The sequence below is a fragment of the Lontra canadensis genome, unplaced genomic scaffold, assembly GCF_010015895.1.
Source record: "Lontra canadensis isolate GAN:19392208 unplaced genomic scaffold, GSC_riverotter_1.0 scaffold86, whole genome shotgun sequence".
Lineage (NCBI taxonomy): Eukaryota > Metazoa > Chordata > Mammalia > Carnivora > Mustelidae > Lontra > Lontra canadensis.
This window is the reverse complement of record NW_022631080.1, coordinates 1,944,668-1,972,385: the sequence shown is the minus strand read 5'-3', so window position 1 is coordinate 1,972,385 and position 27,718 is coordinate 1,944,668. Positions and strand designations below refer to the sequence as shown.

The window sequence follows — 27,718 nt, the reverse complement described above, 5'->3', positions numbered from 1 at the left end:
ATGCCACCAACCTTGGCTTTCTTTTTCAATATTCCTTTGGCTATTCGAGGTCTTTTCTGGTTCCATATAAATTTTAGGACTATTTGTTCCATTTCTTTGAAAAAAATGGATGGTACTTTGATAGGAATTGCATTAAATGTGTAGATTGATTTAGGTAGCATAGACATTTTCACAATATGTATTCTTCCAATCCAGGAGCATGGAACATTTTTCCATTTCTTTGTGTCTTCCTCAATTTCTTTCATGAGTACTTTATAGTTTTCTGTGTATAGATTCTTAGCCTCTTTGGTTAGGTTTATTCCTAGGTATCTTATAGTTTTGGGTGCAATTGTAAATGGGATTGACTCCTTAATTTCTCTTTCTTCTGTCTTGTTGTTGGTGTAGAGAAATGCAACTGATTTCTGTGCATTGATTTTATATCCTGACACATTACTGAATTCCTGTACAAGTTCTAGCAGTTTTGGAGTGGAGTCTTTTGGGTTTTCCACATATAGTATCATATCATCTGCGAAGAGTGATAGTTTGACTTCTTCTTTGCCGATTTGGATGCCTTTAATTTCCTTTTGTTGTCTGATTGCTGAGGCTAGGACTTCTAGTACTATGTTGAATATCTGTGGTGATAATGGACATCCCTGCCGTGTTCCTGACCTTAGCGGAAAAGCTATCAGTTTTTCTCCATAGAGAATGATATTTGCGGTGGGTTTTTCATAGATGGCTTTGATGATATTGAGGTATGTGCCCTCTATCCCTACACTTTGAAGAGTTTTGATCAGGAAGGGATGCTGTACTTTGTCAAATGCTTTCTCAGCATCTATTGAGAGTATCATATGGTTCTTGTTCTTTCTTTTTTTAATGTGTTATATCACATTGATTGAATTGCGGATGTTGAACCAACCCTGCAGCCCTGGAATAAATCCCACTTGGTCGTGGTGAATAATCCTTTTAATGTACTGTTGATTCCTATTGGCTAGTATTTTGGTGAGAATTTTTGCATCTGTGTTCATCAAGGATATTGGTCTGTAGTTCTCTTTTTTGATGGGATCCTTGTCTGGTTTTGGGATTAAGGTGGTGCTGGCCTCATAAAATGAATTTGGAAGTTTTCCTTCCATTTCTATTTTTTGGAACAGTTTCAGGAGAATAGGAATTAGTTCTTCTTTAAATGTTTGGTAGAATTCCCCCGGGAAGCCGTCTGGCCCTGGGCTTTTGTTTGTTTGGAGATTTTTGATGACTCTTTCAATCTCCTTGCTGGTTATGGGTCTGTTCAGGCTTTCTATTTCTTCCTGGTTCAGTTGTGGTAGTTTATATGTCTCTAGGAATGCATCCATTTCTTCCAGATTGTCAAATTTGTTGGCGTAGAGTTGCTCATAGTATGTTCTTATAATTGTCTGTATTTCTTTGGTGTTAGTTGTTATCACTCCTCTTTCATTCATGATTTTATTTATTTGGGTCCTTTCTCTTTTCTTTTTGATAAGTCTGGCCAGGGGTTTATCGATCTTATTAATTCTTTCAATGAACCAGCTCCTAGTTTTGTTGATTTGTTCTATTGTTTTTTTGGTTTCTATTTCATTGATTTCTGCTCTGATCTTTATGATTTCTCTTCTCCTGCTGGGTTTAGGCTTTCTTTCTTGTTCTTTCTCCAGCTCCTTTAGGTGTAGGGTTAGGTTGTGTACTTGAGACCTTTCTTGTTTCTTGAGAAATGCTTGTACCCCTATATATTTTCCTCTCAGGACTGCCTTTGTTGAGTCCCACAGATTTTGAACCGTTATGATTTCATTATCATTTGTTTCCATGAATTTTTTTCAATTCTTCTTTAATTTCCTGGTTGACCCCTTCATTCTTTAGAAGGATGCTGTTTAGTCTCCATGTATTTGGGTTCTTTCCAAATTTCCTCTTGTGATCGAGTTCTAGCTTCAGAGCATTGTGGTCTGAAAATATGCGGGGAATGATCCCAATCTTTTGATACCGGTTGAGACCTGATTTAGGACCGAGGATGTGATCTATTCTGGAGAATGTTCCATGTGCACTAGAGAAGAATGTGTATTTTGTTGCTTTGGGATGAAATGTTCTGAATATATCTGTGATGTCCATCTGGTCCAGTGTGTCATTTAAGGCCTTTATTTCCTTGTTGATCTTTTGCTTGGATGATCTGTCCATTTCAGTGAGGGGAGTGTTAAAGTCCCCTACTATTATTGTATGATTGTCGATGTGTTTCTTTGATTTTGTTATTAATTGGTTTATATATTTGGCTGCTTCCACGTTAGGGGCATAGATATTTGAAATTGTTAGATCTTCTTGTTGGACAGTTCTTTGAGTATGATATAGTGTCCTTCCTTATCTCTTAGTATAGTCTTTGGCTTAAAATCTAATTGATCTGATATAAGGATTGCCACTCCTGCTTTCTTCTGATGTCCATTAGCATGGTAAATTCTTTTCCACCCCCTCACTTTAAATCTGGAGGTGTCTTTGGGTTTAAAATGAGTTTCTTGTAGGCAACATATAGATGGGTTTTGTTTTTTTTATACATTCTGATATCCTATGTCTTTTGATTGGGGCATTTAGCCCATTCACATTCAGGGTAACTATTGAGAGATACGAGTTTAGTGCCATTGTATTGCCTGTAAAGTGACTATTATTGTTTATTGTCTCTGTTCCTTTCTGATCTACTACTTTTAGGGTCTCTCTTTGCTTAGAGGACCCCTTTCAATATTTCTTGTAGAGCTGGTTTGGTGTTTGCAAATTCTTTCAGTTTTTGTTTGTCCTGGAAGCTTTTAATCTCTCCTTCTATTTTCAATGATAGCCTAGCTGGATATAGTATTCTTGGCTGCGTGTTTTTCTCGTTTAGTGCTCTGAATATATCATGCCAGCTCTTTCTGGCCTGCCAGGTCTCTGTGGTTAAGTCTGCTGCCAATCTAATATTTTTACCATTGTATGTTACAGACTTCTTTTCCCGGGCTGCTTTCAGGATTTTCTCTTTGTCACTAAGACTTGTAAATTTTACTATTAGGTGATGGGGTGTGGACCTATTCTTATTGATTTTGAGTGGGGGGGTTCTCTGAACCTCCTGGATTTTGATGCTTGTTCCCTTTGCCATATTGGGGAAATTCTCTCCAATAATTCTCTCCAGTATACCTTCTGCTCCCCTCTCTCTTCTTCTTCTGGAATCCCAATTATTCTAATGTTGTTTCGTCTTATGGTGTCACTTATCTCTTAAATTCTCCCCTCGTGGTCTAGTAGCTGTTTGTCCCTCTTTTGCTCAGCTTCTTCATTCTCTGTCATTTGGTCTTCTATATCGCTAATTCTTTCTTCTGCCTCATTTATTCTAGCAGTGAGAGCCTCCATTTTTTATTGCACTTCATTAATAGCTTTTTTGATTTCAACTTGGTTAGATTTTAGTTCTTTTATTTCCCTAGAAAGGGCTTTTATATCTCCCGAGAGGGTTTCTCTAATATCTTCCATGCCTTTTTTGAGCCCGGCTAGAACCTTGAGAATCGTCATTCTGAACTCTAGATCTGACATATTACCAATGTCTGTATTGATTAGGTCCCTAGACTTCGGTACTGCCTCTTGTTCTTTTTTTTTGTGGTGAATTTTTCCGCCTTGTCATTTTGTCCAGATAAGAGTATATGAAGGAGCAAGTAAAATACTAAAAGGGTGGCAACAACCACAGGAAAATATGCTTTAACTAAATAAGAAGAGATCCCAAATCGTGAGTGAGGGGAAAGGGGATAAAAAGAGGTTCAGAAAGAAAAAAAAAAAGAAACAATTAGAAAAAAGAAAATGTAAAAGAAAAAATATAAAAAAGAAAAAAATATATAAGCTAGTTTAAAAACGTTAAAAAAGAAAAGTGTAAAAGTTAAAAAAAATTCGGCAGAAGAAGAGAAAAAAAATTGAAAGAGAAAAAAATTAAATTAACTGCAAGGCTAAAGAGTCATGGGGAGAAAGCCATGAATTCCGTGCTTTGCTTTCTCCTCCTCTGGAATTCCGCTGCTCTCCTTGGTATTGAACCTGCACTCCTCGGTATGTGAACTTGGTCCTGGCTGGATTTCTTGTTGATCTTCTGAGGGAGGGGCCTGTTGTAGTGATTCTCAAGTGTCTTTGCCCCAGGCGGAGTCGCACCGCCCTTACCAGGGGCCGGGCTGAGTAATCTGCTCGGGTTTGCTTTCGGGAGCTTTTGTTCCCTGAGCGCTTTCCGTAGAGTTCCGGAGGACGGGAATGAAGATGGCGGCCTCCCAGTCTCCGGCCCGTAAGAGCCGAGAGTCTGGGGCCCCACTCCTCAGTGCGCCCTCAGAGAACAGCGCCCAATTACTCCCGTCACCCTTGCCTCCGGCCACGCTCCGAGCTGACCGAGTTTTCGACCGGTTCAAGGTAACCCCGAGCTGAGAGTCACTCCTTGGCTCTGTCTCTGTAGCCGGCTTCCCCGTTCTAATACCTGTAAGCTCCGCGACACTCAAACACCCCCGATCCTTCTGTGACCCTGCGGGACCTGAGGCCACGCTGACCCCGGGTGGGCTTCACCCCGGTTAAGCCTCTGGAGCGATGTCCCTCAGCGGAACAGACTTTTAAAAGTCCTGCTTTTGTGCTCCGTTGCTCTGCCGCTTGCCAGAAGCCAGCCCCTCCCCCCACAGTCTATCTTCTTGTCGCTTTGGATTCACTTCTCCGCCAGTCCTATCTTTCAGAAAGTGGTTGATTTTCTGTTTCTAGAATTGCTGTTCTTCTTCTCTTCGATCTCCCGTTGGATTTGTAGGTGTTTGCAATCTTTAGATAAGCTCTCTAGCTGATCTCCTGCTACCTGAAGTAGTCTCAGCCTGCTACTTCACCATCTTGACTCCTCCCCTCAATCCCCTCTCTTTTTAATTGAAGTATAGTTGACACACAATGTTACATTAGTTTCAGATGTACAACAGAGTGATTTAACAACTCTATACATTATGCTTTGGTCACCATGGGTGTAGCTACCATCTTTCACCATATAATGCTATTTTGATATCTTTGACTTGAACTCTCTGTGCCGTACCTTTCATCCCATGACTTCCTTGTTCTATAACTGGAATCCTGTATCTTGTAATCCCCTTCACCCCTGTTACCCATCCCCCCAGGCCTCTCCCCTCTGGCAACCACCAATTTGTTCTTTTTGAATTAGTCTTATTTTCTTGGGTAAATACCTAGTAGGGGAATTACTGCACCATATGATATTTCTATTTTTAATTTGTCAAGGACCATCCATAGTGTTTTTCATAGCGGTTGCACCAATTTACATTGCCACCAACAGTGCACAAGCATTCCTTTTCCTCCATGTCCTTGACAACACTTGTTTTTTTTTTTTTTTCTTTTTAATTCTAGCCATTCTGACAGGTGTGAGGTATTATCTCATTTTGGTTGCCATTTGCATTGCCCTGATGATGAGTGATGTTGAGCATCCTTTCATGTGTGTGTTGGCCACCTGTATGTCTTTTTTGGAAAATATCTCTTTAGATCCTGTGTCCCTTTTTAAATTAGATTGTTTGTTGTTTTGGTGTTGAGTTGTATAGGGTTTTTATATAGTTTGGATATCAACCCCTTGTCGGGTATATCATTTGCAGATTTGTTCTCCTGTTCAGTAGGTTGACTTGTTTTTGTTTTTGTTTTTGTTTTGAGAAAAACCAAATGGAAAACACAGTTTAATTTTTAATATTTTTTATGTTCAGTTAGACACTGTATAGTACATAATTAGCCCTTAATGCAGTGTTCAGCTATTCACTAGTTAAGTATAACACCCAGAGCTCATCACAGCCTGTGCCCTCCTCAAAACCCTGTTACCCTTTGTTGATGATTTCTTTCACTGTGCAAAAGCTTTTTGTTTTGGTGTCCTCCCAATAGTTTGTTTGTTTGTTTCCCTTGCCTAAGGAGAGCTATCTAGAAAAGTGTTGCTTGCTTAAAAGAGGTTACTTACTGCCTTTGTTTTCTTCTAGGAGTTTTATGGTTTCAAGTCTCACATTTAGACAACCTTCCTTTTGTTGCTATTACTTCTTCCTTATCTGTTCTGTGTTGCACTAAGAACAATAACACAATGGAAGCGATTTTATAAAGGTTGAATGGGAAGGGGTGATGCTGAATGTTAATAAAAAGTCTGTGTATATTATCTTTGAGCCTTACAATACTCTATGTTAATACTGTCATATCTCTTTGCAGGTGTGTACCAAAAATCTGAGGTTAAACTGCTTTGTCAAACACACAGTACTTAAAAATTCCAGAGCCCCAGGAATTTGAACTCAGGTTTATCTTACTTCAAAGTGAGGCTGACTTGAAGTTCCCTGAGGGCAGGCCCTGGTTCTCTGTACCATGATGCCTTTGAGACATTGCTACATACAGGGCAGGGATGGAGTCAGGGAAGGCATTGAAATTTTGTTAGAAGACACTAGCTTGGACATGTAGTAGATTGCGAAAGCAACCTGCTAGGATCAGTTTGAGGAAGAGATCTTGGTCAGAAAAGAGATAATCAAGCTCCAGATTCTGTGAAAAGAAATGATTCTGTGAAATGGAATGAGGATCTTGATTCCATGAAAAGGCATGAGATTTAATATGGGAAGCAAATAGATTATAGGAGATGGCAGAGTGCAGCCTGGGGGTCAAAATCAGTCTGCACCTGTTTGTTTTTTTTTTAACAAATAAAGTTTTATTGGAACAACCCCAAGCTCATTCACTTATATATTATCTACAATTGCTTTTGTGCTACAGTCTACAATGATACAGCTCAGTAGGTGCAACTGGATTGCAGTGGGATTCAGTACTGAAGATACTCATTATCTGGCCCTTTACAGAAAAATTTTAAGGTTTAAGGATCCTTGGATTATATAATAGGAAGAATAAGATTCTCCATTAAAATATTAAATGAAGAGGTTAGGACAGTGTAAGTGTAGATAAGTTTGTAGATTTGGGGATTGTCTAATGTGATAACTTTACATTTAGTTAAGTATATACTTGTTAAATAGTTAAGAATACTATAAATGATCATTTATGAAATAAAACAAAAATACTTAACAACCAATTTTCTTTCATAGCTTACTGTTATATGTTTTCAAGCAAACTATAAATTTTGGGGGGGTACCATTTAAGTGTCAGTGTATTTGGTTAATAGTTTTCATTATATATATATGTGTGTGTGTATGTAATATATGTATATATTACACATATATAGGGAATAATGTGTTTTGTAATTATATATACACATTGAAACATATATATATTTATAACAGATATATATATATATATATATACACACCCACCCACACACATAGCATAGCATGCTAAGCACAATATAACATTTCTGTGAGACATTCTGTAATAGTGAAGAAAATCAGCTTAGATGATCTTAAAAATGAAAGTCAAGGGATAGGAACTGTAGAAGGTTCAGGGTTCAAACGGTGGGTTTGGCACATGTCTTCCTTTAGAAAATATTGATATTACTTTACTTTTTGCTCATCTTCTTCTGTCTTATAAGGAAGTCTGCACCATCACCTGGGCTGTATCACATTTCTGCCTTTTGTTGTTCCCTTCTTCAGTGTGATCTGTGTGATATCAGTCTTTGTCTTACAAGCATTATTCTAAACTCTACATTTGATTCCTGACTCACTAACATTATGGGACCCAGGTATTATTTTTTTAGTGGTTTCAAAACCATTGACTCTGAAATTGTGGAAGTGAAGAAAAGAAAAAAAAAAAACATAGATAATTTTTCAAGGCAAAATTTATTAGCCGAACTATAAGCTGAATGGAATGGCTTTGACTATCTCTTATCAACTTTTCCTTTTAGCTTTCTTTAAATGGACTCATCTTATGTCCTTGGCATAAGACAACTTGTAATGCAGTTGCCATTTGAAATTGAAAGCCTTGGGGCACCTGGGTGGCTCAGTCAGTTAAGTGTCTACCTTCAGCTCAGATCATGATCCCAGGGTCCTGGGATCAAGCCCTGCCTCAGGCTCCCTGCTCATCGGGAAGCCTGCTTCTCCCTCTCCCTCTCTCACTCCTTGTGTTCCCTCTCTCGCTGTGTCTCTGTCAAATAAAAGAAAAAAAAAAAGGAAAGTGAAATCCTTCCCATGTGACTAAGGAAATTTGAGTTAGAATATTAGTTCAATAACATTTCGTTTTCGTGAACCTGAGCTATAACTTACCCTAATAATTTTATTATGTATTTGTTCGTTTTTATTGAGATGTAATTATAATATAACATCATATTAGTTTTAAGTGTACACCACCTGCATACAACATAATGATTCACAATATTGTAAAATGGCAACAGTAGTTTATTTAACACCTATCACTACACAGAGTTACAGATAAATAATAAATATATATATATATATATATTATTTTACTTTTAAGAAGTCTTACTAAGATATTTTATGGAGATACTATTTCATAGATTCTTTATTTTTTAATTTAATTTTATTTAAATTCAATTCCTTAACATAGAGTATATTATTAGTTTCAGAGATGGAGTTCAGTGATTCATCAGTTGCATATCACACCAGTGCACATTACATCAAGTGCCCTTCTTAGTGCCTGTCGCCCAGTTATCCCATCCCCTTCCATCTCCCTGTTTCATAGATTTTGAACTTATTTTCTTTATTTATAGAGATGTATCAAATTGTGGTAAAGATATGTGTTTGTAATCCAATCAAGTTGGTTTGAAATCACAGAAGAGCAAATGAACATTGTGAGCCTTGGCATATTCTTTAATTTTTCTGCTCCCACTTTCTCACCCTGCTATGATCTGTCGTGCTGATTTGATGTGGTAAAAAATGATATAGTGCACATTAAGTGCCTAGCAAATTGACTGACACTAAGCACCCAATAAATAATAACAGCTGTTGTTATTGCTTTTATAGATGTTGTTGTTGTTGCGATTGTTATTTTAATATCGCCTTAACAGCAGACCATATTTTTTTTCTAAATCCTCATTAGGGCTTAACGTGGAACTGAATTTTAGACATAAGCAGTATTAAAAATCACCTATTTAATGGTATGATTAGATTGAATGTCATGTACAGTGTTGCATGATGGATTAATTTCTCATAAATCACTTCTGTAGTCATTTTTTTATACTTTAAATAATACTCTGGTTTACATGTTATATCTCTGGGGAAACACAGTGGAAATGTGAGAATTTTTCCACATACTAATCCTGGTTCCTGTGAACTATTCTCCTGTTATTTAGTAAAAAAAACACTTGGCTATCCCTCTGTAATCCTTTAGCTTTTAAATAATCTTTCACTGAAGAATAAAAAGATTATAGACTGCACCAAGAAATTCACCATCCATGCATTGAATTGACTCTGTAAAAAAGTATGACACATTTAAAGGGGCTATGAGGTAAAATTTTCAAATGTTCTTGAAGTGTTTATACATTCAAGAACAATAAAACTGTTTTTATCCAGGTTAAAAATCCTTTCACACTTTAAAGTTGCATTTGGGGAAGTTGCCAAAATAGATTGGTTTCAACAGAAACATAAAACTACTGAGTAATAGATTGTGCCCTCTGGAAACGTCCCAGCTATTTTTCTAAGAGCTTTGTGGTTTGCTGGATTGCTGGTTTCACTACCTATATGTAGCCATTTGATGACTTATCGCAGTTTGAATTGCCAAAATCATGCTTCTAAAAATACACATAACTCATTCAACTGTTTTTCCTCATAAAAGGCATTTGCCATTTCAATGAACATTGGTCCCCAAATACGGGCATTGTGGAACATTTCTTGGAAACTAAAATGTGCTTAGCATTTTATATGCATCATGTCATATAATCTTTTTAACAGTCCTATGGAGGTATATTTTTATTTTCTTCGTTTGACAGATGGGGAAACTGAGATGCCTAGGGGTTAAATAACTTACCCAAGATCAGACAAATAGTAAAGTGGGTTTAAAAAAAAGTTATGCATGGAGTAGTGACAAGGCTGTTGCTCTATATTTTATTATAGCAGTTTCTGTCACTTGAAATCAGTTTCCAGACGTTTGTCCTAGACATTGCAGGATTCACATAGATTCATTTGTCTTCTCTCATTACTTCATTTTCTCCTCTCTACTCTTCCACCTTTATGCAATAACACCATCTTCACCATCTTAAAGGAACATAGGTGACAAAATCTGTTAAGTCTTCACGTAAAAATGCAATCATTAAGCCTCTGAAGTCTGTGGGTAATGTTGAATAAATTTAATGTTCTTAATGTTGAAAACAACCAGAATTGTTTCATCCATCCATTGTTATGCCTCTCATCTGAATCATTATTTTCCCAACGTACTGCAAAGAAACATAAACTACTGTGATAAAGACAGAAATTAAAATAAGATTGAAGCCTGGGGGGGGGAATAGTTCCAGTTGATGATACTGGCATCTTCCTTCATGAAATGATTGGTACCTCTTCCTTATGCACAGGTGGTCTATGAAAAGCAAAGATCAAGTTTCCTCGAAAATTTTCTTTGATGCCATTATATGTATGAACTAGCCACAAGGTTAGGTGAAATATGAAATACTTTGAAAAAGAATAGGTATTTTGAGGAGCTGAAACCAAAAGTGTTAGCCTCTCTACGTATCTCTAAGTTCTGTCTTTGTTGGGGGAGGTCATTGAGAGGACATGACTGCCTGTTGACCCCTGAGCTGGACCATGGCAGTTGGAGGCCCTTTGTCCCGTCACACCCTCCCCTGACCTTGGAATGTGTATTCAACTTGCCTTCCCCACTTCTAGAGCTCCTCCAAGGATGCACCCTTGAGAAAGTGATTTAATGTTGAGCCCATCTGGACAGTATGTGTGACTGAACATTGTTAAGGTCTCTATATAAACAAGACTTGTATGTAAGTTCCCTTGCTTATTAAACTTGCCATCTGTAAACCTGGGGTGGCCTACAGCTTTATTTGGTCTGTCCCAACCCTCCACATATAGGGATCAATTTTGGATTACACCTGGAAAGTTCTCAAGGAGCTTGGGAACCACCATTGTTAAAGGTGGATTTATAAAGAATGTGTTTTGTTCCATGGGTTCTACTGAAAATGTGCAAAGGTGAAATTCAAGTAAATTTCTTCTGTCATGGGTTTTCCTATGCTGAAATTCTTGAACTGTTTCCAATTTTGTTTCATGAACTACAGAAAATGATATTTTCATCTTGATCCAGAACATATATATCAACACATAGATATGTGTATCTGAAATAAAAACTCACAAAACAATATTAATCCTTAATATAAATGACATGGACTTATTTGTTTTATTTAATTTTAAATAGAATATTCCTGGTCATGACCCATTAAATATTCCTTAACATGCCCCACTAAAATGATTTCATGAATCACTGATGGATCATGACTAACAAATTTGAAAAGTAGTGCTCTAGACAAAGAAAGAATTACTCAGAACCCAGCTGACAATTTTGACCATAATCATGTATATATGTAGAATTGAATTTATAGATGTAAATAATGATTAATTGAGTTATTTGTGTTATTTTACACAACCTATTCATGTTTGAATTTAGCTTTAATAAGGCTGTCTCTGCAAGGTTTTTGTTTTATGAACATCCTCAAACAAAACTTATAGATTCAGAATTTATGAGTACTAGATATCATGTCCTTGACTATAAAGATTTGACTTTTAAAATTCTCTAAAATTTCAAGCCTCTGTAAATATCAGTAAATCATGAAGTGTTTATTTTATTTATTTTATTTCTATCGAAGTGTGGTTGGCATACAATATTATACTAGTTTCAGGTATACAACTGGTGATTTGACATTTATATAGATTATGAAATGATCACCATAATAAGTCTAGTTACCATCTGTCACCAGTGTTATATTATTGACTGTATTCCCTATACTGTACTTTACATCCCTGTGACTTATGCATTTTATAACTGGAAGTTTGTACCTCTTTGTCCTCTTCACCTATTTCACCCTCCTCCCCTCCCCACTGACCACCACCAGTTTGTTTTCTGTATTTATCAATCTGTTTCTGTTTTGTTTTTTAGATTCCACATATAAGTGAAGTCATACAGTATTTGTCTTTCTCTGTTCGACTTATTTCACTTAGCATAATACCCTCTAGGTCCACCCGTGTTGTCACAAGTGGCAAGATTTCCTTCTCTTTTATGCCCGAGTGATATTCCATTGTGTATATATGTCACATCTTCTTTATCCACTTATCTGTTGATGGGAATGTTTACTTTTCTAATCCAAATCATACACTGGGAAAATGTAGTGGTGTGTTACTTGAGCAATAGTGTTGTTTACAGTTGATCATTTCAAAGAAGATAATTTGAAATCAAGATCATTAATGATTTTTAGAACTTTTATGTAGGAGTTAGGTTGATGTTCAAGTTTCAGAAAGGTTTGATTTATTTGATGTTTACTCAGAGAAGTTTTTGATCACTTTTTTTCCTATACTAATTTTCTGGTTTTTGCAGTCCGACCAGTGACTTAAGAAGGTAATATTGGAGCAGGCTGTGTTTCATAATGGTTCTTATGTATATAAGAATCCAAAAATAATTACCGTTATCATGTACTTTATTGGGTTTTTGCACAAGGTCAGACATTCTGCTAAACACTTTATATACTCTTCTCCAATTCTTACCACAGTCTTTTTAGGAAAGTGTAATTGCTCCTGTTCTGCATAGAAAGAAACTAAGGCTAATGATGGGGCTAAGTAACCATCCCAGGGTAATAAGACCTCAGGCCAGAGTCAAGATTCAAACACTGACTGCCTCCCAGCCCCTGGGTTTTACACCCACATTCTACTGTGCATAGTAATAAAACACCCATCTCTTCTCACCTGTAACCCAGAGGAGTCAAAATATCCAGGATTGAATTGCACTTTTTTTTTAACCTACTCACAGGGCTGGCTGCATGATGTGCAGTACAGTGAAAAATGAAATATAGAACCCTTCGTTCAAAAAGCAGGAAGGAAAGAGATGTTAAAATTAAAATATAAAGCTGTTTCCTTTATTCCATGGTCTCTCTTTCTTGACTTGCCCTTGTGTTTTTTATTTGCTGTTTAACTTCAAACTGAATAAAGAAAATTAAAATTTTAAAGTATTAGCATGAGTTTTACTGCTCATTGTTATATTGTGCAATTGCAGTTGTAAATACAAATATAAGACCATGTAACTCATGCAGAATCACCAGCACTACACAATTTGTATTTTGTAGCTTATATGTGCCTATGTATTTCATTCTTAATGTGGAAACACTGCACAACTAACTTAGCTGTTTTTATTTCACTTCTTGATGGGTGCATATCCTTCTAATATTGTCTACTTTCAGCATTCAGATGAGGGAGGATCAAAAGGACAAGGAGCCATGGGTTGCCCTTTCCCTTTCTTTCTCTGTCGTGAATTTTAGTCTAAATAGTTGGCTAATACGGGAAAGAAATATGAGTAAGAAAGGATATCGAAGGGCTCTTTGGTTGTTCATGTTTTCTTGGAACTGTCTTCTTTCTGCATTGGAGGCAAGTTCTGGTTTACACAGAAAGCACAAGTTCCCGGGGTTGTTAGGGCCCTCACTCATTCACTTACCTTGCACTCACCTCTGGTGTTGTTAGATCCCCATATGTCATGTGTCTACCAGCATTCTCTGCCCATGGAACATCAGCAACACTATATGCAAATAGGGGTGAACACACATATTGTACTTACTTCCTCTGCACACGTGCACACTTTGTCACCTTATTGAACTTCACTTATATTACCCACATTCAGAGATAAACTTATTAAGGATTTTAAGGTGGCAATGTCAAGAAGCAGATAAAACAAGCAAGGTGTCCTTCTGAGTCTTGGGTCACCACACAGCTTCTCAGATTGCATAACCATGAAGCTGGTCCTGTTATATACATGTCCCAGGCTACCTTTTTGTGACTTTTCTCCTCTTAATGCTGACTTTGCTATTTATTACTAATAGTACTTAGGGGTGGAGAGAAGAGATACATGATGGAATCTGTTCAGATTCCTAAGACCTTCAGAAATTTGCCTTGACCTTGAGGTGGGCCCATGGGGATAGCTCTCTCAGGGTACTTATGTTCTGTGCAAGATAGTAGAGTTGGGTGATTTTGACTTAGGATGACATATTTCTGCCAGTTCTCTACAAACAAATGAAGAGTACAACACTTGATGAAAATATTATACCACATGCTGCCGTATGTCTTTTCATCTTATTAAGTCCTTACTTAATAGTAGAAGAAATTTATAATAATAAAGCTTTCAAGTTGGAGCATTTATCAGAAGAGCACAGTTAGGTTGGTGCTGGCAGCTCAGTGGGATAAGGCCCAGTGTTGCGAGGAACTAGAAATTCAAAGCAGACATGTCAGAGGAAAGCCATCTAAAGGATGGATCTTTTCCTAGGCACAATCATGCAGTCTTCCAAGTAGCTTCTGGTTCTTCTACCCTGTATTTTGTTTCCTTTGCAGAGCCCTGTTTGTTAGGGTCCAGTGTTTGCTTGCTCTCTTTGGGGGTGTACAGAAGATTCCTCTCTGAATATTTCTCCAATATCTTTGCTCTGCTTAACTGTATCATCAGTTTGTCTCTGTCCCTTACTTCAGCAGAAAACCCTCTCCAGTGCAGTCTTCCTTAGGATTTTTGAAGCCCAGCCCCCTACCATGAGTGTATTTAACCTAAAGAAAAATTCATGCATATTTTATTACTTGCTAAAATTATGACCATTGACAATTGCCCTAATATTAAAGCAGCAGACACAGAGGTTGTCCTAAGAGTTCTCTCCTGTCACTTGATAGTACTGCTTCCATAGTTTGGGAATCCCTTCTGACATACAGCCAGGTTTAGAGGTCAGTATTCCATCCTGGAAACTACCCTACCCTCTCCAGGTGATTCTTCCAAAGTCTCCATTACTTGGCTTGAGGGGAGAAGGTACAGATGTGCATAGTGCTCTAGCTAGTCCACAGGAATCTTTTCTCATTAGTTTTCTCCATCAGTCTCCCTGCTTCTTCTACACCTTTGAGCTACGTAGTGGACTGAGGATGGTGGGAATGGAAAACCGGTCCCCTATTAGCAGTGCCTTCAGAGGTAGCCTGGATCTTCTTTTTAGAATCATGGCCACTTTGTCTCTGTTGTTCTCAGCTTCATGGTTTCTAATGAAACGTGGAAGCAAATACTTCATATTTTACTTCTCCTAAGATGGTGTCTTGCTCTTGAAACCATGGTCTTCTGGAAATAGAAGCTTAATTTATAGAAGTCATCATACTATTAGAAATTTCAGATGTGTGAATGAGGCATTTCTCTTTAAATTTTACCTTCTTTTCCCACTAATTTTCATACTGATTACTTTTCTGCTCTTTAGATCTTCAGAAATATTTCATTCCCATCTCTTGGGAAGACATGTTTCCTTTAATGCCATCGGAAAAATCTGTAATAATACCATAATGCCAATAATACGTATATGTAAGGGAATGAAAATATGAAGTGGAGGAGAGTTACATGTGGATGAAAATTAGTAGTGTTTAAAATATAACATGAAGAGATGATGTATTAATTCATTTCTTATAATAATCCAGAAAAGCTTTAATAAAATATTAATTTGAAGTAGACTTCAACTGCCATTTAAGAATTGGAGTGTATATTTGTGAGATGTTAAAATGCAGACTGGCTCTTGTATGTGCCTGCTGTTCATGTCTCTGATAATGCAAGTGGACATTTCTAGCATTTTAAATATTTCATTTGCTTGATTGTATAATGTATTAGAACAGTCTGCAGCGATACTAATTGTGTAACACCCAATTTGTTTTATTGTTCAGCATTTGGAAGCTCCTGAAGACAAGTCATTTGGCCGTTCATTAATGGAGACTGAAGTAAACCTGGACAGTTACCAAACAGCTTTAGAAGAAGTACTCTCATGGCTTCTTTCAGCTGAGGACACATTGCAAGCCCAAGGAGAGATTTCTAATGATGTAGAAGAAGTGAAAGAACAGTTTCATACTCATGAGGTAAAGCAAAACATTGATTTATGAAACAAAGCTCATGACTTGTCATAATGGCAAGTCTCTCTTGTTATCTCAATTACTCTATAAATCCTTGTGTTTTGGTAATTCAGTTTTTATTTTGAGATGAAAACTAATAAATATTTATGGGCATGGGATTCCATCAGCCAGCATTTGAAGTTCTGCCTTGAAGAATGACACTTGAAGTTGCTGAGATTTGATTTTTGCCAGTGACTTATGCCAGGTATATGAGAGCCTAGCTCACTTTTCTTGGGTCAAGGCAGTGCTAAGATAGAACTTACATTCCAGAGTGTCCGTGTGGTATCAGGCCGTACTACACATGGTGGGAGACTTTTCCTGAAATGACATACTCATTTGCTTTCCGCCCCTTTCCTATCCTGTTTTCTGCTACTTTGGCTCTTTTGTGGGTCTCCCCAGGAGATTTGACTTAGTAAGTCACTTGCACACAAATCCCTATCTCAGGATCTGCTTCTCTGCAGAAGTTGACCTAAGCTAATAATTGCCCTTAATTCATATTAAAAACAGTATTGGGGAGCACCTGGGTGGCTGAGTCAGCTAAGCGGCTGCCTTCGGCTCAAGTCATAATCCCAGGGTCCTGGGATCGAGTCCCACATCAGACTCCTTGTTCAGCGGGCAGCCTGCTTCTCCTTCTCCCTCTGCCTGCCACTCTGCCTGCTTGTTCTCTCTCTCTCTCAAATAAATAAAACCTTTAAAAAAAACAGTATTGGGTTTTGTTAAATTAAAAAAATGAAAGCCTTTTACTGGGGATATAATTTAAATGGGCTACAAACTTAAAATTGAAAAAAAAAAACTGTAAGGATTGATCTAAAGTATCAACTTTTGTCACCTGTTTCCCTGTCAGGGGTTCATGATGGATTTAACATCCCATCAGGGACGGGTTGGTAACGTTCTACAACTGGGAAGTCAACTGATTGGAACAGGGAAATTATCAGAAGATGAAGAAAGTGAAGTACAAGAACAAATGAATCTCCTAAATTCAAGATGGGAATGCCTCAGGATAGCTAGCATGGAAAAACAAAGCAAGTAAGTCTGTGTTTTTAATTCCTAAATATAGCAAGTTTTCGAATCTTACTATTATTTAGATGCAGTTTTTTGTTTCAGTTGGGATTCTCAGTTGGCTTCCCAGGCATATAGCTCTTTTTTTTAGGGATGTTTTGGTTGGATTTTTGTGTCTATTTCATTTTCTTTTTCACTTTTGTAATTAATGTGGAAATATTGGGTAGAAAGATCATTATCTACAGAACTCTGCTTTAAAACTTGCCAAAACTGGTGTCATAGATAACATTTTCTCAATTTTCTCCAAAAATTAAAATGTGGCTCTGGAAGGCATGGAAGTATAAATGGAAAGCCATGCACATCAAATCACCTATTAGGTACAGTTGATAGGAAACTTCTCTTCTGAAGGAAAAGCTCTCAAAATATTAAATAGTTTCTCATGTGTTTAAGGAAATCCTCTTGAAAAAAACTGTTTCTCATCCGTGTTCAGAAATCCTTATGCAACTACTGTATGGTTGTGAATTATCTTAAGAATATATATTGGTTTTATCAAAAAAGAATTTTTGAGACATTTCTGGAAATGGTGTGTTTCTTCTGAAGGTAACAAGTAGATCTCATCATTCTGGATGTGTTGCTTTGATTTATATTGTTAGGTGTGTGTATTCATGTAGAGCCTATCGAGACAAGATAGATTTATTTTTAAATGAAAAGAAATGAAGTGCTAACCGTGGATTTGAATACATTAAGCTAAAGGAATTGTCCAAGTGCCTTAAGTTTACTTAGCTATTATTTATGAAGATTAAAAGCTTTAAAATAGGACCAAAGAAACTCATTAGATATGCTGGGAAGATTGCTATTTCAGTACTAAATTATAATGTGACAATACAAGGGGGAAAACACATTTTTAAACTCATGTCTTTTGAAAGAAAAAATAAAGCCTACATAGGATAGAATTTTCACAAATATTGGTATTCCGAATCAGGAGATACTAGTCTATACATCCTGACATTTTCCCTGCTGTGATCATTTTTATGATGGCAGCAAACCCTGGAAGTGAGAGTTAGACCAGCTGTATTAGAATGCGCAAATCAGCCCTGTACCCATGCCCAAGGGTCAACTGATTCATTATACCCACTTATCATCATAAATTATAAGATGTAGAACCTCCTACTTGTGGTCACATCCAAATTTCTTCAGGTTACACCTTCTATTTTTACTAAGCTGTGCAACTTAAACAAAGCAACTTCAGACAAAATTTGCTTGTCTTTAAAATCCCACAGGGAAACCACTGTCATCTCCTTCCTACCTTCTCTTTTTCCATTCTCTTCTGCAGGCTAATTACAGCTGTTGTTCCTCAATCCCTGTTTTTAAATAAGACTGACAATATGGCATCAAGTGTCCATACCAATCAGTTAATGAATTGCAGTTTGAGACTGAGTTACAATGAAAAGTGAATTCAACCTAAAATTAAAATCGCCAATTTTTAATGTTTTAAAAAACAGTTTAATAAAAAATAAAAAAACTCATCTTGAAGGGATATCTACCATTAGATGATAGATGACAGCATAGATACACATACATGGACAATAGGACACACAACCATATTTATACACATGCACATGCACACACACATGTGTATATATATATATACATACATACACACATGAATATATGTGTGTACATGTGTGTATGCATGTAATTTCCTCACCCCCTTCCTGCTGGAGGATGGAAAAGCTAAAATGGCGACATCAGTCCTTAGTTAAGCTTGATATCCAAAACAAGTTTGTCTTGAGGGAAGATATGGGCACTTTGGTTTTAAACACTTTGTTTTGTGTTTAAGCTTTTGGAATTATTATTAGGAAGGTAAGGGCATCCTCTTAGTTGGCATAGTTTTTGCTAAAACACAAATTTGAAAATGAGAAACTAATAGGGAGCCACTTGTTACACATAGTCTTTTCTGGACAATTTGTTGAAATAACCATACACAAAGTATTGTTTCCCAAAGCAAATTCAGAAATCTTTTGTGAGTTGTAAAAGTAACTCTCTTCCATACCACTTTCACTAACTTTGTGTGTCTTCATGCATAAAACCTATTAAATTCTAAATGAGATAAGCCATTACGCAAACTATGCTGGACCTGACTCTTAATAGATTTTTTTGGAGGAACCAAAGAGCTAATTATGACAATAGAATGTTGTCAGTATTTAAAAAAATAATAATCATTTCATGCTTTTACAAATTGTTACCTGTTCACTTTCTATTATCACGACCATATTGATGACTAGCTTCATATGGAACATCACTTGCTGTTTCCAAAGCTATGTAGGAAGGCATGGTAAATTGCTAGTAAACAAAAATGGATCGGCCTACATTTTTTCATCTCCTTTGCAAAGACAGAGTGTGGCTAGACCCCATCGGAAGCCATCATCTCTGCCTAAGCCTAGCTTTAGTGATGAGTGGAATGATAATTAAGGTTTAGGCATATGAGATATAATGGAAGCCATGCTAGAATTTATTTATTTTTTTAATCCGAGGGAGAGTGAGCACAAGCAGAAGGAGTGACAGGCAGAGGGACAAGCAGGCTCCCCACTGAGCAAGGAGCCCCATGCGGGACTCAATCCAGGACCTTAGGATCATGACCTGAGCCGAAGGCAGCTGCTTAACCGGGAAAGCCACTCAGGTGTCCTTCCGTGCTAGAATTCTTAAGTTGCAATCTCATAGCAAATGTAAATAAAAAACTAGTCGGGAATAGAGATAAGCTTATAACTAAAATCTGTGACTATTTACATTTGACAATTATATATATTACCTACCAACATATCTGCCAGCAATAATAAAATCATATTTGATATATATGCATTGATATATATACACACATCAATGCATATATGTATATATATATATTAATATATATATTAAATAGGTATATTTATATATATGCAAAACTCTATACATACACATATACACAAATATGTGCAAGTATTAATAAACATTAATGGAGTGCTTCAAGATATCAGAAACATTTCCAGGCACTAGGGATATAGTATTTAGTCATAAGAGATTAAGTTGCAGATCTCCTGGAGCTATGGGGAGGCTATCACAAAAAAGAACACAAGAGGAAGAAAGGAAGGAGAAGCATCTCTGTGTCACAGTACCTTTTAATTTCTTTAGAAAACTTATTCCTATCTGATATTAGCCTTTGTGATTCAAGAATATTATTTCCAGGGTGTTGCCATTTAACTTGAATTTGAATGACAAGAAAAAAATGACCATTTGTAGATGAGAAGAGTAACATTTTGGGCAGAGGGAACAGACAATGCTAAGGCCCTAAAAGAGAAACAACTAGCTTGTTAGAGGAAGTGAAAGGTCAAGGTGAATGGGGAGTTGCATGCGGGAAGGTTACATGGCCAAAGTATAAAATGGGATTAAAAGAAGGATAAAGGTCATCTCTTATATGGCAGTGTCAGTCAGGGTAAGAGATAACGGCTTTGAGTTCTAGCATAAATGCAAGAAAAAGCCACCAGAAGGTTTTTTTTTTTTTTAAGAGATAGATTATTTATTTATTTATTTATTTGAGTGAGCACAAGTGGGAATAGCAGAGGAGAGGGAGAAAGACTCCCAAGCAGGCTCTGTACTGAGTGCAGAGCCCAACATGGGGCTCAGTCCCACCACCATGAGATCATGACCTGAGCTGAAACAAAGAGTTGGGCACTTAAACAACTGTGCCACCCAGGTGCCCTCCCACCAGAACGTTTTAAATAGGGGGGAGACAGGTAAAAGAAATATCAATAATGACACTAGAAGAAGAGAAGACAGTTATAAGGTCAGTGCAGTGACCCAGATAAGAGATGCCAGGTCTTTAATATTGGAGTATATTCTGTTTTCTTAGCCCAAGAGTTAATTTATAGACTATTCCTGTTCTATTTACTTTAGTTCCTTTTTTTGCCTGTTTAACAATCAGGATCCTTTTGCCTTGTAAATAGATATCCTTGCCTCATGCACATAGATGTTGCACAGGTTGCATCTGGGAAATACTATTTATCCCACAAACCATTAACAATTATCAAACAAAACAAGAAATTTAAATCTATAGTGAGCTAACAAAATACTCCTATTTATACTTTACTCTACTTTGTCTCATAGATATGGTCTTACTTTCTTAAACATCTATTTATGTGAACTGGTAGCATACTTCCCCTCTGTGATTCTTAGTTACTGAATGATGCAATAGCAGCACTTCCGCTGTGTACCTGGCACACCTCAAAGAGATACTGGCTGAGATAGGGTATGAAAAAGTAGATTGTGAATGCAAAAGAATTATAAAATGCAAAGAATGATCACCATTGTAAATAAGATGGCTAGCCACTTGCTATTTAATTGTACCATTGTGGTTATACTTTGCCTAATATGTATTTTTCACTCTTTATCTCCATCTTGTTCTAATTCCTCATTCATTTTTTTCCCCAAAGGATATGATTGAGGGTGTTTTCCCTGGGTGTAAGGGAACATGTTCAGGGTGATTGAAATTAGATTTGAAGTTGGAATTTTACAATTGAAACACTTAGAAATATGCTTTATAAAGAAATGTCAGTATGAATGGATAAAGATGTAATACACACATACACACACACACACACACACACACACACACACACACACACTGGAATATCACTCAGCCAGCAAAAGAATGAAATCTTGCCATTTGTAGTTATGTGGATGAAGCTAGAGTGTATACTGTTAAGTGAAATAAGTCTATCAGAGAAAGAAAAATATCATATGACCTCACTCATATGTGGAATTTAAGAAATAAAACATATGAACATATGGGAAGGAGTGCAGAGGGAGAGAAGGAAATAAATCATAAGAGACTCAATGACAGAGAACAAGTTGAGGGTTGATGGAGGGAGGTAGTGGAGGATGGGCTAGATGGGTGATGGGTATTAAGGAGGGCACTTCTTGTGATGAGCACTGGGTGTTGTATGTCAGTGATGAATCACTGAATTCTACTACTGTAAACTAGCTAAAAATTTTAAAAAGTCAGTAAAAAAAAACCGAACACACGGACGCTTCTCTCTCATTTCTTCCTCTTTTTACTCCATTTCCATTTGATTCTTTTCTAATTTTTTTCAACTACAATTCTGATACCTTCATAGATACAAATTGATGACAAAGCTAATATGGTAAAGAAGTTTGTAAAGATATCTCTAGCCACACACTACTTTGACACCCTCATGCTGCTATTGGTCCATTAAAAATCTATACAACTAATGAATCGTTTAACACTACACCAAAAACTAATGATGTACTATATGTTGGCTAATTGAACATAATAATAAAAAAATCTTTAACAATGTTTATGAAATTGGAATGAAAGAACTAAGTGCCACTGATTGCATAATTAAAATAATGAAAACAGGACACTGTCTCTTGACCTACTCAAGTTGGAAATCTTAAGGAGAGGAGGTGAAATAATTGTTGTTTTGATGCGTTTTATGCTGCAGAATACCCTTTGGGTGGTGGGAGGTGAGGGAGTGAGAAGAAAAAGACAAAACTTCCTACTGTGGAAGTGCAAGAAGGCAACTGGCACAGGGACAACAGAAAATCTTCTTCTCTATGAATAAACTCATTAATTTGATTGAAAAATGCAACCTGCAGAGAGAAAAAGAGATTTACTGACATTTCTACAAGGACTCATGAAGATAAGCACAGCAAGTTCCATCAACTTCTCTGATAATTGTGGTTAGGACATGTAGGGGGAAAGTAAAGTCTTTGTGATGGTGGGGGAAGAAAATGAAAGCGAGTCAGAAAGGAGGCCATGTGAAGTTCTGTTCTGGTTTCCATCAGCAGGAGGAGAGATATGAATAGTATCTGGGTAACAATACCAGCCATAACATGGCAAATCATTGTGAATCACCATCCACACTTTGGCGAGAAAAATATGTCTAAAAAATCTGGTTCATCTTTTTTCCCCACATGTCTGTTCCAGTCTTGAAATGAGATGACATACATGAGTGATGAATAAAGCAAAGGAGATGCTGAATAAATGGTGGGTGGGTTTTCTTCCAAGTGAAGGAACTAACGTATTGCATATATGAATATATAAATGAATGAATGAACAATTGAATTAATTTCTTCAGGTACTTCCAGTCCAACAAATGAATTTGTTACAAAGACTGTTTTAACAATGTATAATCTCAAATCCCTACATGTGATTTTATATCACTGTTTTGTTAATTCATTTTTAAATTCTTCAAGTACTGTTAAAATGAGAATTTCTTAGAGATCCAGGTGGTTCAAGGAACAACAGGACCAACATTACCTGAGAGCTTATTAAAAATGCAGAATCTCTATCCTCCCTCTGATCTACAGAATCAGAATCTGCAATTTAGCCAGATTGTGATTCCTAAGCCCATTACAGTTTGAGCAGCACTGATCTATTTGAAACAATTGCAAAATAGTATAAACCCATACTCCTTCTTTGTAGACCACTGCTTTTAATATTTCTTGTTCCAGTTTTCCTATTAACTGAGGGGCCAAACATTTTAACTACTTTCTTAGAAGCTTCAAAAATGGTGCTGGTTGATGTCTCATTTAATCCTAAAATGTTGATATTATCTCATAGGGGTGACTAATGGAATTGCAAGATTCTTGTGAAAGAATGTACAATGGAGGAGACAATGTGAGAGTACTGACAATTAATTTCTGGCCTAATAAGCAGCGATCATTAACATATAGTAATTCAGTCACATTCAAATGAATATAACTGGCTGTCACAATTCTTTCTGTAAATAATGTGCAGTTAAAATGTGGAGAGTCCTTGTTCAAATAATAAAAAGTATATGACTTTTACAGTTTAAATTACAAATAGGAAAGCCCAATTTCTAGAATTGATAGAAATAAGAGTAGAGAGTAGGATTTTTTGGAGTGATGTTTTTTCACAAAGATAAACAATGGTAATTAGAAAACAAAGTTTAATCATTCATTCATCTCTCTCACCAACAATTCTTAACTACTATATCCCTAGCATGTTCTGGATACTGGGGAAGTATCAGTGAACAAAGCAGACTCTCTTTATTATGAAGCTTGCATTCTTAGTGGGAGGACATGGTTACAAAACATTTATAACATATCAGATGGTGATAAATGATAAAGGGAACAGAGGCAAGGGGTAGATTTGGAGAGGAAACGTGTGTGTGTGTGTGTGATGGTATGGAGGTAGTCAGTTAGGAAAGGCCTCTCTGGTGAGGTAATGTTTAAGGAAAGCCCTGAATGAAGGGAGGAAATAAGCCATGCAGGTATCTGGGACAAAGGCAAACAAATGGAAAAGTCTGGAGGCAGGGGCATACTGAGCATGTTTCAGAAACTGTGCGGGAGTTGACAAAGAGAAGAATGATGTCATTGTGATTTAGGACAAAAAAATGGTTCAAATTAATTAATAAGACTTTTTCAATAGGAACGGATTTTATGGAAATTGGCATTTTTATCATCTTAATTCTGGTATTTCTGATTGGGAAAGTGTTCATGTTTTTGTATTATATCTCATGTTTGATGGATAATTAAATGATACCAATTATTCATTCAAGAAATATTTATCATGTGTCTAGTATATGCTAGGCTCTATGCCAGATGTTAGTGACATAATTTTTGCATTTGAGAGTAGGCTTCCCTTGCCATATAAATGAATGTGATCTCTGAGTGTCAACATTCCCCATTCCTACTCGGGATAATTTAAACTATCTTCCAATCATTGTATTTAATAGTAGTCCTTGATTTGTGATGACATGTGCATTTCTTCATCCACTTTGTGAGTATTTAATCAGGAAGATTGAATTGAGGTTTGCCATAATGTATTTGCCACAAAAATCTTTTGCTTCCAGCCATGAAGCTTCTTTATTATGTTACAGTGACTCTTGAATTTATGCTTTCAAAATGCAAATGAATTTGTTTGCATTTTGAACTTTAATCTTGCTCTGGATAGTTGAAGAATATCAATAATTAATCTGCTATTGAGTTATATGGATGGAGGAATAAAATAGATCAGGATTTTGAAAATAATAGGGCATTTTTGTTGCACAGAATTCTTTTTAAACACAACACTATTTCTCACATTCCATTCAGTGAACAAATAAATACAAATACACATTTAATTTTGAGGGAGGGTTGAAATTTTATTTTTATTTCTGGTTGTTGGAAGAGGAACTTGGTGGGTGAACTCTTTCAGAAATACTTATTGTTAGGTTATAGACTAAAAACTGTGGCCTCCAAAACTAGGTTGCAGGGGGTAATATAGTAGTAACTTCCAGAATTAGTGAAAAAATTTGAAAAGTGTGCATGTTCTGTTTTCCTTACTTTCTCTTCTGGCCCAAGATAGATATCAACATACAAGGTGGTAGGAAAAAAGGTAATAATGATGGTGAAAGTTGTACACATTTGGGATCATTGTTTTTATTGGATTCTCGGTTTTAAACCGTCTATTTCATAAGGCATTCATTGAGCTTTGATAAATGTCCCAAACCTTGAGAGTTGAAAACTACTAATGTGCTTTATATGGCCCATTCGTTACTGCCATACAAAAAAAGCCTTTACGTATATTTTTGTACATGCATTACTGAAACTTCACTTTGAAAGACAAAATCAATATTGCTTTACAATTTTAAAACAATGTGGGGTTTTCGGTTTGTTATGCTTTGCTTCAAATGTGTCATATTTTCTGAGCCTTATGTTTAATGAAACATTGTAAATATTTAAAGTTATCTGGTCAGGGGCACCTGGGTGGCTCAGTGGGTTAAGGCTCTGCCTTCAGCTCAGGTCATGATCTCAGGGTCCTGGGATCGAGTCCCGCATCAGGCTCTCTGCTCGGCAGGGAGACTGCTTCCTCCTCTCTCTCTCTCTGCCTGCCTCTCTGCCTACTTGTGATCTCTCTCTGTCAAATAAATAAATAAAATATTTTAAAAAAATAAAGTATCTGGTCATTTATTTTACCTTGTCACCATATGTTTGAGGGAAACTAGCTCTCGTATTGTGGTTTCTAGCATTAATGAAAACCTTATGCTAAGAGCATTGGTCTCAATAGTAACAACTATACTTTTCATTTTGGTGTGAACAGAGAAAAAAATTATCCATTAATGACAATCTCTGTAAGATCCCATGAAATGACCTTTTTTTCCCCTTCTATTTTTATGTCCTGATAATCACTGATAAAAATGAAATGAGGAGTAGATGTAAAAGTCATCTCTAAAAAAATCACATTCATATAGTCAGTATGGCATGATGGTGAAGTAGACCCCAGGGCCAAACTAACTGATTCCCACTTTCCCACCATCCCTCACTTACCCCTTCACCCACATGTAGCTTTGTGTCCCCATTTGTAAACTGTGGCTAAGATGAGTTCCTGCTTCATTAGGATTAATTATAGCAATAGTTCTATTGTCTGGCACATGATAAATATAATTTGTTATTCATACATAAAATTATATTTAAATGTCACAAATTGTGTAAGGTTGGAACTACTATTTTAGTAGGTAATTTACCACATATATAGTATTTTTCATTAATAAATAATTCAGGGAAGACATTTTTATGTGTCCTAGACCTGTCTCCATGTCATTCTCTTGCCTCTGGTTCACGTTAATCCTGATAGTCATGCTGCCTGGGCTCAGCTACCCAAACGTTGCTACTTGCGAACACCCAAGGGCTGAAGTAAAAGTTATGCCTGAGTCCTGAAAACCAGCACAATCATTTTCACCCCTGGGTGTTCATTGGAATCACCTGGCTGGACATAAATTCCACTAATTCACATTTCTGTGATAGTTTTAATAAAAACCTGATGTGTAGATGTCACCTTCATTGATCACTTTTGTAATAGATTAAATCAAACAAGAACCCGTACAAGGGGGTTAAAATAACTACATATTTAAGTATTTATCAGCATTCCCAGAACATCTAGTTGTACATAAACAATTCTTAAGCCAACATCAAAACTATGTAATCTAGTCACTATACCCATTTGGCTGAGATTTTCAGGCTAAGTGTTGGAATAAGTAAATAAATTAATTTTTTTTATCAGTGTGATTTTAGTTACTAAATGACCTGCATTTGAAAGTAAAAAGTGCATTCAAAATTAGTTTCTCTAGTTTATACTGGCAGCCCTCCCTTAAATCAAATATATAGGTTTTATTGACAACTTAAATCATGTGATTGTATTTTACATGTATAACATGCTAATTGAACATCACTGGGGATTCTTTTGTAATCTATAAATTCACATTAATATTTCACCTCTTTTCATTTGTTGTGTTTCTTATTTGAGAATTACATATAAGTAAGTAATTATGAAGTCTAGGAAATGAGGCCTGAGAACCGATCTTAATAATTTTTCATTGTAGGTCCCTAGCATTTGTGAAGTCTGTACTTTTACACATTTATTAGTATAGCATCTAGCATGTGATTATGTTTTTTTTTATTTTTTAAAGGTTTTATTTATTTATTTGACAGTCAGAAATCACAAGTAGGCGGAGAGGCAGGCAGAGAGAGAGAGAGAGGAGGAAGCAGGCTCCCCGCGAGCAGAGAGCCCGATGTGGGACTCCATCCCAGGACTGAGCCACCCAGGTGCCCCCATATGATTACGTTTTTATAAGTATTTTTATACATCTTATAATGTATTTCCATAAAGCCCAAGAAACACAATTTAGGCTATCAAATACAGGCTGAAATTAATGAAAACATGTACCATTTTG

The 27,718-nt window shown here is 36.5% G+C and overlaps 1 protein-coding gene across 4 annotated transcripts in view; it reads left to right on the top strand.

The window, feature by feature from the left end:
- DMD (dystrophin) overlaps positions 1-27,718 on the top strand; it is a 2,197,254-nt gene that overhangs the window by 687,338 nt on the left and 1,482,198 nt on the right. For all 4 annotated transcript variants that reach the window (XM_032883124.1, XM_032883125.1, XM_032883122.1 and 1 more), the window contains exons 10-11: positions 15,762-15,950; positions 16,828-17,009. In XM_032883124.1, the coding sequence (XP_032739015.1) occupies positions 15,762-15,950; positions 16,828-17,009 (371 nt within the window). The remainder of the gene's footprint in view (positions 1-15,761; positions 15,951-16,827; positions 17,010-27,718) is intronic.